Source organism: Pseudorasbora parva, chromosome 4, assembly GCF_024679245.1.
Source record: "Pseudorasbora parva isolate DD20220531a chromosome 4, ASM2467924v1, whole genome shotgun sequence".
NCBI lineage: Eukaryota > Metazoa > Chordata > Actinopteri > Cypriniformes > Gobionidae > Pseudorasbora > Pseudorasbora parva.
The window spans coordinates 16,846,242-16,859,391 of record NC_090175.1 but is presented as its reverse complement, the minus strand read 5'-3'; the positions used below and the strand labels follow the sequence as shown (position 1 = coordinate 16,859,391).

Below are 13,150 nucleotides of genomic sequence, written 5' to 3'. Positions count from 1 at the left end.
AGTCACTATAAGGAGACCAAAGGGCAAATTATCAGATAGAGAAAACATCAAATAAATAAAGAGAAGGTGAACATCTGGAAAGGGTGATATTTTGGGAGGGAGTGAGAAGGCAGAGGCCAACAGATGGAGGGGAGGTGGGGGAGAAAGAAAGAGAGAGAGAGAAGAAGGGAGGGGAAGGAGTAAGATAGAGGAGAGAGAGATAGAGAGGTGAATGTACACACAAGTTCTTATGAAGGGCAGACATGAGTTTAAGTGTGTCTGACTGTCAATAGAGTTCAACACGACGTTCAGAGAGAAGAAGTGGACAGGACAGTGAAATTACAGCAGAGGAGAGGAGGACACAAAAAGGAAAACCACATCTCGTTCCCTGAAAAAGTAAGTAACTTTTATAGTGGAATTTAAGCACTTATCTGTGTCCTGAATAGTTCTACTACTCTGCTGTTTTGCCTCTCTCTTCATATTTTGCAGCTGGCTCAGTCTAGATCTCATAAAGCATCAAAAAACTATTTTACAGCAAGTGTAAAACCAATCTGAATGTTTAGGATATGTCTGTTGTAAGTGTTAGATTGATATTCATGTTTTATGTCAGCTCCTTCTCTTTGCATTTTAAAGCCTGCATGATTTGGAAATGATCAAACATTAATCCTGTGATTTTCGGATTCTTGAGCTCATCCAGATCTCTGCTACGCCAAGACGTGGAGCCATTTTGAGAAATGCCTATTTTCTGACTCACTCTACAAAGTCAATTACTATGATCTCCAAGTTCAATATTATGTAAAGCTCTCTCTCTCTCCCTTCTGGGCTCTTCTCAGTGTGGAGTCACTCCAGATTCTCTTTGCTTTCCTGCAGCATTTCTCAGAAATGAGATTCTTTTAGCCTGATCGTGTTTTTAGCAGTTCAGCATTCTCACAGATATCTCACCTCAGAGAGCTCTCTAATGCCACAGTCATTGGGCCTTGTGGCTCCACGCAGCACAAAGGAGATTTTCTTTCAAATAAACTAATTGAGTTTGCTATCAGTTAGGCCAGTCACAAGACAATCAGCCCGTCATCCATCTCCCCTCTGTGTTCCTGAATGAACTAAAGTCATTCATTTAAATAGAATGGAAATACCCAACACTCGCGTGACTCTTCTTTGGAAGTTAAGTGCATCAGGCACTTTCCACAAATAAAGCATAAAAAATTAAATAAAGTCAATTTTACTTTTTCAATAGAACGCTTATAGAATATGTGGAAAATGCAGGCCCTATAGAAATAATTAAATTAAAATATTTTATACTGTATTTAATTAAATATTTCAACAGAAAATGACTTTGGTTGTGTGATTATAACAGTTATTTCTGAAAAAGTTATTCATGTAACATAAAAAAAAATAATAAATTAATGTTTGCCATTAATATTAAATTCGAATAAAAAAGCCCTGTAAGTGTCCTGAGCAGACATCGATAGAGAATAGATAAGGAAGATGGTTATTATCGTATGAAAATGCAGGCCTCTGAACTATTTTTCACAGTATCATCGATCGGACCCTAAAAAAACACTTCAGGCAGTTTGTCCATGGAAGAAACAAAGTGCTCTCCTGTGGGCCAGATGTATTGGCAGGGTAAAGGTTTAAATCTCTTGCCTTGCATTTGGAGTTTGTTTCACTTTTTGCTATTTCTACCTGCCTCTCCTTTACATCTCAGCCACTTCTTCACCATGACTGTTCCCACGGCAAAGAAGATAATGATGGTGCCTATGGTGGTTGTGGCGTTTTTGTCTCCATGCCTTGCTGGGATTAGCAACGAAGTGGATTATGGGAACTGGAACTACAGAGAAGGAGGTAAATGGTAAAATGTGTTAAATTGAGTTGAGACTGCTTATTCCTATTGTTAGCTGAAAGCAATATCAATTTAGCCAAATATTTCTTAACTCTTTCCCTGCCAGCGTTTCAAAAAAAGTTGCCAGCCACCGCCAGGGTTTTGACCATTTTCACCTAAATTGAATTGCCCATAGAATATTTTGTTTTATGAATTTCTGAGCATGCAGAAAGATCAAATCAAAAGATCTGACCCTCTTCTTTTCAACAAACAAACCAAGTTTTATTCTAGCTGCATTCCTTTTTTTTTAATCAAAACTTGAATATGGGTATGTTCTATAAAAAAGCAACATTTTGAACAAAAAGCTGAGAAAAATCTAGTTTATGTGAAAGACTGTATCCAGATTAGATTCAGAGCGATGATCAAACAGATGAAGGAGATCGAGTCCATCAACACCCCTAATGCTTCACAGTCCTGTAGCTCGATCGTCCTGGGTCCACATGTCATGTTTTGATTCATATGACGTTTTACTATCTGGGGTATTATTAGGCTTGTTTGAGATGCGCCTTGCCTCGCCTGAAATAAAGGCGAGACTAGGCGGCTGCAGTGAGGGGAGGAGTGAAAAAAGTGCAGGCAAGCCGGACAATTCTCTCTTCTCGTAGTGGATCAGACACCAGCGAGAGCAGGTGTGTGTGTGTGAGATTAGAGTTCTCTCTTCTCGTAGTGGATCAGACACCTGCGAGATCAGTTGCAGATATCGCGGGATTCACACTTGTGCGCTCTGTTGCTGATAAACTGGATGTAATTTAAGTTCTGTTGCTTTTATATGAAAATAAATATTATGAACAAGGCACCCAAAGTTTTTGTTATTTATTTCCTTTCGAAAGGCCTGCTTATCAAGCATTTTTACTTTAATTACACACATGTTTTTATATATTTTTATTAATATGACAACAATCACATAACCCACAGAAAGACCGAGAGTTTGAGAATATGCACACATAATTTATACACATAAAAACATGATACCAGAGTTTTAAATTCAAATATATTAAAAAAACAACCTTGCATCACGGTTATTTAAACCAATGAGCATTAAGCTGTGTCGTCAGCAAGTCGTTTCCCATCATGCTTTTGCTCCGCGCAGTCGGTGGAGAGCAACTGCGCTCGACTGCAGAATCCGACACATCCGCCTCGCCATCGCGAGAGATTTTTGACATACGTCGGCATGACATCAGAGCAAGGCGGACCGCCCTCGGACACATTTCTAACCGGCATGCATCTCGCGCTGATCACCGGTGATCGATTCTGCGCAGATTTTGCTCATCTCAAACAAGCCTATTCAGTCACTGCTGTGTTCCCACTGCACGATGTTTTGACGACAGAGGAGTTCACACTGCATGATAGCCTAACTGCATGACTGAACAAGAGGAAGAATCGCCGACAAATCTCTCTCTCTCCCGTGCGCAAACTACACGTGCAATGTGACAAGTAGGCTAAACAACGCGAGATCACACGTGCGTCAGACCGGAGTTCTCGCGCAAGACTTGGAATTTTTAGGCTTGTTTGAGATGCGCCTTGCCTCGCCTGAAATAAAGGCGAGACTAGGCGGCTGCAGTGAGGGGAGGAGTGAAAAAAGTTCAGGCAATCCGGACAGTTCTCTCCTCTCGTAGTGGATCAGACACCTGTGAGATCAGTTGCGGATATCGCGGGATTCACACTCGTGAGCTCTGTTGCTGATAAACTGGATGTAATTTAAGTTCTGTTGCTTTTATATGAAAATAAATATTATGAACAAGACACCCAAAGTTTTTGTTATTTATTTCCATTCGAAAGACCTGTTTATCAAGCATTTTTACTTTAATTACATACATGTTTTTATATATTTTTATAAATATGACAACAATCACAACCAACAGAGAGATCGCACTGTCCGAGAGTTTGGGAATATTCACACCTAATTTATACACATCAAAACATGATATCAGAGTTTTAAAATCAAAAAGAAAAATACATCACGGTTGTTTAAGCCAATAAGCATGAAGCTGTGTCGTCAGCAAGTCGTTTCCCATCGTGCTTTTGTTCAGCGCAGTCGGTGGAGAGCAGCTGCGCTCGACTGCAGAATCCGACACACTCGCCTCGCCATCGCGAGAGATTTTTGACATACGTCAGCATGACATCAGAGCAAGGCGGACCGCCCTCGGACACATTTCTAACCGGCATGCATCTTGCGCTGATCACCGGTGATCGGTTCTGCGCAGATTTTGCTCATCTCAAACAAGCCTGTTATTAAAAATGATAAACTGCACAAAGTTTGCTTCAAATTGTGTGCGCGCTGATTTGTGGAGAAAAAGAAAAAAGATTATGGCGGAAGAAATTGTTGGAGAGACAGAGGGAGCCAGGATTGTGTTCTGCAAAGACAGTTTGAGGTAAATAAACAATTTTGTAATGTGCTGCTGCTGCGGCTGGATGTGCAAATGTTTGGCCTTTGTTTCTGTTTGATAGAATTGTAAATATATCTATTAAAATACTGATATTCTGCTCTATAACTCCTCCCTGAACCTCCCGCTGCCATCTATCTCACTCTTTCATTGGCTGTCGGTCATCGCCGATGTAATTTTCAGGCTTTCCAGGGCGTCGTCGGCGACTCCTCGGCGATTCTCTATGATCGCGTCTTTGATCTTTTGATCATTCACGAGCACCGATTTGCTTGATCTCGGGCATTTGTCGGCGATTTCACAAAACCTGTTGGCGACTCAAAATCGGGGCAAAAATCGGGCAGTGTGAACTGGGCTTAAAGGCCTTTGCACGCTGAGTCCGTAATTCACATGCAAAATTTATGCAAGTCAAAAAATAAATTCGAGAGACATTTTGAGAGACGTTTTAATAACTTAGAGCCACCATACATATCATTCTAGCAAAAATACCACAAATATTATTATATCACAGTTATAATTATAGCACATCAAATCTCTGCAAAGCTCTCTGTCTCTCTCTGTGTGTGTGTGTGTGTGTGTGTGTGTGTGTGTGTGATCGGATCCATAGACATACTGCCAGGTGTTCGGGATCAATTGATTCACGGAAATTAGTGGTCTTCTTTTTAATATGTGTCTCCAGTATCACTAGCAAAGCATCAAACTGAGCCACTGACACTGAAACTTTGAATCGGTCGGTCTGGATAATCCCGCTTCATAGGAGGAAACTCTCCTCTCTACGCGATCGCAGGAGTGGATGAACACAATCTCCTCAGGACAAACAAATCATCCTCACTAGACGTCACTTTGTCTTGTTTTGTGTTTTGTCCCTGTAACGCATTCATTAATACGCATCGGACTCAGTGTGCTCTGTGCGTGACGAAATTTTCGGATCACGAATAAGAAAAAACGTATGCGAAAATATCGGACTCAGTGAGCAAAGACCTTTACTCGCGCGTGTTTTGATCGGGAGATTCAGTACTCATGCAGAAGATGCTTAATAGCGGCCCCTAACATCTAACAGTGAAAACACGGAAAATTCAGTTTTTGGCCTGTATGGGTTCTCATAAATAACGGAAAATTCCATGTTTGGCTGGGAAAGAGTTAAATAAGCACGCAAGTGGAAATTTGTGTGTAATTCTGTGGGAATAATCTGTGCATTTTGTGATGCGTCCGTTCCAAAAACAACTTCTAATCATTGTATTGGACTATGTAAAAAAAGTCAGTCTGGAGATTTGTTTAGATTTAGTTTCATGGAGCTAATATTGAATTCAAATCACACTGCTGACCACCATTGTACACCAAATAACTCATACCCTTATCTGTCAGCTTAGCTAAAACACAAACAGTTCTACCCTTTTAAGTTAAAGCCCTGTAGTCCAGTGAAAGAAACCTGATTAAACCCATTCTGAAGTATCAGACAGCCTCTTGTCATGTGGTGGCCGGCCTTATTAAAGACTAACCTCATTGTCTTTGCCCTCACGGCAGCGGAGAATGTGAACGTGGCTAACATACGCAGCGTGACTCGAGTGTTGGACGCCTGGGGCAAACGAATATTCAAAGATATCAAGACTCTGTTACACTCACAGCCCAATGCCCTTCTGCCAGATTACTCCAGGTAACACACTATCCTTCCGGATACCTGAACAAATTCACTGTTAAGACGTTTTACTGTATTAGTGTTGAAGTACAAAGCAATTAGTGTTAACCAACCACCAATATTTTAATATGTATTTCCTACAACACTTATGTGTTTATGTAGCTGTAGCTCTCTCTTTGGTAAGATCCGTAAAGCTTTCTTGTTTTGCAAACTTTCATTTAAAGTTTTTTTTTTTGCACATGAAAGCTGCTTGTTGGACTGTTTTATATAAACAAGAAAAACGCAGCGTCCTTTGGGGTTTGTTATCCCGAAGTCTGCAGTTTAACAGATTCACTCCCTTAGCCCTGAGGAGATTGTTTTCATGAAGCTTATCCTAAGCCACAAGCATTGAAACGGCACTTAAAATGCCAGAAAAGGATTTCTCAGGCACACCTGCTGTCTGAATGACTATATTACATGTACATGGAATAATGACACTGTCATTCAGACTGAGACTATTGAAGCTGATCTCTTTTATTTTATCAACTGCCCAGTAGCCCACTATAGTGGCAATTACAAGATCAATATGCTAATAATACAAAAAGCATGTGAAGCTAGACATCAATCACCAATAACAAACACGTACAGTCATGGCCAGAATTATTGGCAAATATTGGTAAAAAGATGGCTGTAAAAAGTAAATCTGCATCTTTTATCCTTTTATCTTTTATTTAAAAAAATCAAACCTTTCATTGAAGAAAAGAATAGAAAGTGGTTGGTTAATCACATTATGAAATAAATGTTTTTCTCCAAAACACATCGGCCATAATTATTGGCACCCTTTGCAACCTCCTTTTCCCGAGATAATAGCTCTGAGTCTTCTCCTAATGCCTGATGAGTTTGGAGAACACCTGATGAGATCAGAGAGCGTTCCTCCACACAGACACTCTCCAGATCCTTCAGATTCACAGCTCTTCTCTTCAGTTTACTCCACTCATTCTCTATAGGGTTCAGGTCAGGGGACTGGGATGGTCATGTCCAGGACCTCCAGCTAAAAAATAGGCCCACAACATTAAAGATTCAGCTGTGTTTTTAACCATGGGAATGTTTTTTTGTTTTTTGTTTTTAAATCCCTGTTTGCACCAAACCCATCTGGTAGATTTGCTGCCAAAAAGCTTTTTTTATAGTTTCATCTGAACACAGAAGCAGGTCCATTTTGAATTTACATTCGGGAAAACTGAATATGCTGGAGTTTGTTTCTGGATGAGCGAGGAGGATTTTTCTTGAAACCCTCCCAAACAACATGTGGTGATGTAGGGGTTGTTAGATTTTGTTTTTGTTGTCTTTTTGACCCCAAGACTCAACTAATCTCTGCGATTCTCCATCTGTGATCCTTGGAGAGTCTTTGTCCACTCAAACTGTCCGCTTCACCGTGCATTAAGACGATATAGACACACGTCCTCTTTCAGGCAGATTCGTAACATCTTTAGTGGATTGGAACTTCTTAATTATTGCCCTGATTGTGGAAATGGGGATTTTCAGTGCTTTAGCTATTTTCCAACAGCCACTTTCTATTTTGTGAAGCTCAACAATCTTTTGCTGCACGTCAGAACTATATTCTATATAAACTATATTTATATACAGTCATTCGCAAAGAACACATTCTTGGGTTTAACCCTTCTGTCCATCTGTCTGTCCTTAAGAACATTTTGTCATTTGTAATTTTGTCATGAAAATTAATATTATTTTTTGCCTGTGTTAATGCCAGTTGCATAACTTTTGCATGCAAAACTTTTTGTTGGACTTTTAATATTTCACCTCCATTTCCTTTAATAAATCTATATTACGTACACAAAATAGTTACACTCAGGACCTTAAGGACAAAAATGTTCCCAGTGAAACAAATTAAATTAAAACTGCAATTTTCTTAGGGCCATTTAACTATAAAATGATGCCGTTTTTGTCAATAGGCTTTCATTCTGTTGGCAAAGGCTTCAAAAAAAAAAAGTTAGTTTTTACAAGATGGCACCATTTCTCAAGATTGGCCTTATACTCATTTTTTCCTATTTTCTGCATATTATAGAGCCAATTGCACAAATTATGCAGCTATAATTGTGTGGGTGTGTAGAATGTCAGAGTGTGGATTGTATGCGTTGTGTCTCTGCACATGTAATATCTGAGAGAAAAAAAATACTGCAAATCACAAATTCCAGCGCTGTCATTTAATAGGAAAAATGTGGTCCTGCGGCCGAACAAAATCTTACTTAAAGCTAATTTGACATATCAACTTCAAATATGGAACACAATTCGAATAGACTATGGCTTTGATTTTCTAGCAGTTTTGAATACAGCTTATTTTATTAAATATTAATTTTATATAGAATATTGCTCATAAATACATTTCATAAGCTTACACATTTATTATTATTATTATTATTATTTTTTTTGCTTTTCACCAGAAATCTGCAAATGGTCTTCTTGAGACCAATGAGACCAAACGTAAATGGATAGTTTATCCAAAAATGAACATTTGCTGTTAATTTACCCACTCTCAAGATGTAGGTGTCTTTTTTCTTCAGTAGGACATGAAGACATGACACTGAAAAAAGAAAGGAATTTCAAAAAGATAATGTTTCTAAGGCTTTGATGTTCTCAGACAATTTAATTGAAATGCAGTATTTTTTAAGTTCTTTCATAAATACTAAATAATAAAGAGAGGTTTGAACAGTGTAAGATCACATGTGAGATTTCTCCTGCATATTATGCGACAGGAAACTCGCACTCCAGACTGCTGTGAGCACCCAGGACCTTTCGTCGGGAACCATTCATTTTGTTTTGTCTGCATTTATTTATATATTTTTTTATTATCTCAAATTGACAGTAGCCATTGACTTGCATTATATGAATCACCAAGGCCCACAGTTTCAGCTAAAAATCTTCTTAATGTTCAATTAAAGAAATAAAGACACTTAGACTACATCTTGGATGGCCTGAGGGTAACGTTTAAGGGATAGTTCATCCAAAAATGAAAATGTAATGTTTATCTGGTTACCCCCAGGGCATCCAGAATGTAGGTTTGTGTGTTTGTTTCTTCAGTAGAACACAAATTAAGATTATTTAACTCAAGCCGTTTCTCGTATAATGCATGTCAGTGTGCTGCGGAGCTTACAGAGTCTTCCACCATCCATCAGCTCTGTTTTCTGTTCAGAAAAGGTTTTAAATGTTATGTGTTGGTTGATTGTTTGTATTATACTATATATTTTATTTACTTGTTATTAATTTTTATTTTATTATTTCCTTTGTTGCACTTTGAGATTCTTCGGAATGAAAACTGCATTATAAATACAATCTACTGTTATTTATTATTATGTCAATGGGGTCTAATTAGAAGTATACCCATTGACATGTATTATATGTTTTCATTTTTGGGTGTTACATTTTCATTTTTGGGTGAACTATCCCTTTAAGTATTAACAGCAAATGTTCCTTTTTGGGTGAACTAGCCTCTCTTTAACCCCCAGTTTCACAGAAAAGGCTTAAGTCTAGTCCCAGACTAAAATGCATATTTGAGCTGTTTTATCTGAAAGCATTTTACACTAAGATATCTTAAATAGTGCCATAGTTTTGTCTCAAAATGCACTGCAGTAATGTGTTTTTTTAAGATACTTAAATACTCTAATTGAACTAAGGCCTAATCCTGTCTTAATCTAAGCCATGTCTGTGAAACTGGGCCTAAGTCTGCGATTCCAAAGCTTGCTTTATAACATGGTCCTCTAAGGTACTCTCTGAGTGACTTTTTTTTTTTAAATTGACACACAAGGGTTGATACTTCACCGCTTTTTCATATTAAACTATGTTATTCCCTTAACTAAGACGAGTTGAGATATACCTCTCTCTCTTCTGAGTGCTAGAGAAAGCAGAACTATAATGTATGGCGGAATAGCACTTCTGAGAGTACTTCGACTCGGCGCAGTAAAAAGTCCATACCATGGTACCATAGTGAATGAACTGGGCTTAGTGGGCTAAGCTTAATGCTATCAGATCGTCACCGCACGTCAGAGAGATTAAGGGTGCTTTCACACCTACCTTGTTTGGTCCGGATTTTCGGACTTTTCAGTTTGGTACGAACCAAAATTACAGGTGTGAAACCTCCCTCGGACCATGGTCCGGACCAAACAGACGAAATTTGGGGTGCTTTCACACCTGCCTCATTTAGTTCAGTTAAATCGTACTAGAGTTCGTTTCCCTCTTTGGTGCGGTTCGTTTGCTCAGGTCTGAAAGCAGCAATCGCACTCGGGTGCGCACCAAAAGCGGACCAAACAAGCGTACCGAGACCTCCTTGAAGAGGTGGTCTCGGTACGATTTCAAACGAACTCTGGAGCGATTTGTTTGTGGTGAGAACGTGATCCGACCTCGAACAGAACCAACTGCAAAAGTACTGATCATTTTTGGACTGAACCAGCTGCCGTAGTCGGCTGCGCTGACATTGTGTGCATGATATTATTACCTGATAGATCGTTGGCAATATTTTTGGGAAGATGAGCATGTCAAGAGTTAATAATTAATGCACGGCTCCTCTTTAAGTGACGAGCGATGCGCGGTCGCCGTCTGCAGTGCATTAGAACGTTGTTTTCTCGTCGCATCCGTGCTTCATTATAGAAATGTTTTGTTTGCATACTATGGTAAATACACACAGTGTAGTAGATTATGGCCAGGGATAAAACCAGCCCGCGCAGTCGTCTCTCCATAGTGTTATTATAGTTTGCTGGCTTTGCCTCTTCTGTTGGAATTTTCCCACACGTAAATTCTGACCAATCGAAAAGCAGTTTAGGAAATATGCCATGGCCAATGAGTGATGTGGATGTTGTCACGTGTGTGCGTTTTGGTTCGTTTCAACTGGTTCGGACCAAAGCAATCAGTGTGGTGTGAAAAGGAACCAAAAAAGCTGAAAAATGCAACAATGTATAATTGTTTGCCCTTGGTTCGGACCAAATGAACCGAACTAGAGATGTGAAAGCACCCTTGGTCCGACGTCAAGAGGTAGTCTCGGTCCGGACCAAACTGAACAAAGGTTCGGTTTGTTGCTAGTGTGAAAGCATTTTCTGTATGGTTCGGACTTTCGGTGCATGCACTCAAACGAGAGAGGTATGTATCTACTCGTTTTAGTTAAGGGAATAACATAGTTTAATATGAAAAAAACGGTGAAGTATCCCTTTAAAGACATGAGACAAAAAGCAACAGAATGGCAATGTGTTTTTAAAAGTTTGTTAGCTTTTTAACTTGACACGACATTTAAGCGGCGCGTATGTGAGGAAGAAATGCGGTCTACAAGCATCAAGACGCGGTGCGTCGAATAAATACAGCTGCGTGCGAAAGTGTACACAGGGGGAAATTTAAAACAAGAACTAATAACACATTAACAGGATGGTGTTTTGGATGTGTTTGAAGACAAGTGTGGCAGATGCCAGAAGAGAGGTTAGCAGCAGTCTAGCTGTGAAATCGAAAAGGGAAGATTCCTTACCAAGCATAGAGTAAATTTGAGAAAAGGCTTCGTTTTCCTTTTGTTGTTGATCGTGAAGAGGGCAGGATTGGACAGTTGTCATAATGTGGTGTATAAAGGACTCGTCATCCTGTGGCACAGAGCGTTTTAACACAGCTGGAGGCAGTAGCGGTGTGACCTTTGAGATTTTGTGAGGCAGGTCTTGGCTAGGAGGACCAGAAGCTCAGTCTTGTCATTTTACACTACGTCCTGTTAATGTATGATCTATGACTTACTGACCACACATTCTAGTGCACTAAAATAATGTGAAATCTCCTTATTTACATCAATAATGTTACTAACACTCTCTTATTTGTAGGTCTCACTTGGTATTTTGATCCAGAGTTGAGTGTGCAAACTGTAGGGCTATGTCCTTATATGAAAAAAAAAAGTTTTTTTTTTTAGCGATTTAAGTATTTTTCTGTACAAATCCGCCAAATCCTTACAGAAGAACGATTCAACACTCCTTCTCTCATGCAGATGTTGCACACACACACACTCTCTCACACATTCCAGTCCCGTCTCACACTCTCTTGCTTTCTCACAGGGTTCGTCCTCTCTCGGAGTCCCTAAATGATCTCTTCAGAGAAGTCTCCCACTTACAGAGGCGCATCACAGATCTTAACAATCGCCTAGCAACCCTGGAACCTTCCCTCCGTCATCATGGTTACCGAGAGGAGGGTGAGGAAGGAGGGGATGGCAAGGAACTGGCTCCTCAGAGTGGGAAAGGAATGGGACCGAGTCAAACAAAGTATTCACGGCGGTACATGGTTCGAGTAGTCCGTCCTGTGAACAGGGTGGTGAAAACCAGACGAGTGAAAGTGATCAAAAATGAAAACGGGAGGGTCAAAGCGAGCGAAAGTGAAAGGTAGAGAGAGGTGAATGTTATAATCAAACACATTAATGTTATTCAGGAAATATCATTTATATCGGGGATAACACAAGTCACATATTAGACGTTAGTATGCAAGCATGCATCTTTTTTCTGTAGCTCACTCCTTCATGTTCAGGTCTCGAAGGCGCGATTAAAGTTCCCTGGCAGAATCACAAATGTTGGGAATGTGGATTGTGTTAAACTTTCCAGCAGGATAATGAAGGAACAAAAAGCCTTGAGAGTAAAAACAGACACTCTAGCCCTTTCCAAACAAAGCTAAAGCTATACAATCAGCTATTCTTTTCTGGGGACAATCTTTGGTTGAAGCTTTTGATATACAGATCCATTTGTGTGGCAGGAATAAAATCAGGTGAATACATTTTCATACTTTAAAATATAATTCTGTCAGTTTTTTCATGATTGATTACTTGTGTTGAACTATACTGAAATATTAAACCAAACACATTGTTGTTTGACAATATTTGTTGTTGAATATCTTGCTTCTCTTTAATGTAGCTAATTATGATAAGTTGCAAACTAAATCTTTAGTATCCTTCACACAGAAAAATTGTAGCTTTAGCTTGTCGCTGGGGCAGTACCCTTAAAAGGACATCTTTGTACCTTTTTTACTCCTAAAAGGTGCATATTAGTACCTTTGAGTACAAATGCGTACCTTAAGTCACTACTATGAACCTTTTTGTGGTAAAAATGGTACAACGTTGTTCTTTTAAGGGTACTGCCCCAGCGACAAGCTGTTGTACCCCTAAAGGCACAATTTTGACACCCTATTTTTCTGTGTGTTGGGTAAAACAAAGCAGATAAAAAAAAAAAAAATCATTTATAATTAAAATTATGTGTGCAATTTGGAGTTGGTTTGCACAGTGCT

At 39.4% G+C, this 13,150-nt stretch overlaps 1 protein-coding gene across 1 annotated transcript; it reads left to right on the top strand.

The window, feature by feature from the left end:
• The first annotated feature begins 226 nt into the window (after nt 1-226).
• si:ch211-243a20.3 (uncharacterized protein LOC100151507 homolog) lies at nt 227-12,846 on the top strand. The gene is made up of 4 exons (XM_067441115.1): nt 227-375; nt 1,685-1,821; nt 5,761-5,890; nt 11,938-12,846. Exons 2-4 carry the CDS (start codon nt 1,698-1,700, stop codon nt 12,260-12,262), a joined length of 579 nt encoding a protein of 192 aa, XP_067297216.1. The 5' UTR covers nt 227-375; nt 1,685-1,697; the 3' UTR covers nt 12,263-12,846.
• The last annotated feature ends 304 nt before the right edge of the window (nt 12,847-13,150 follow it).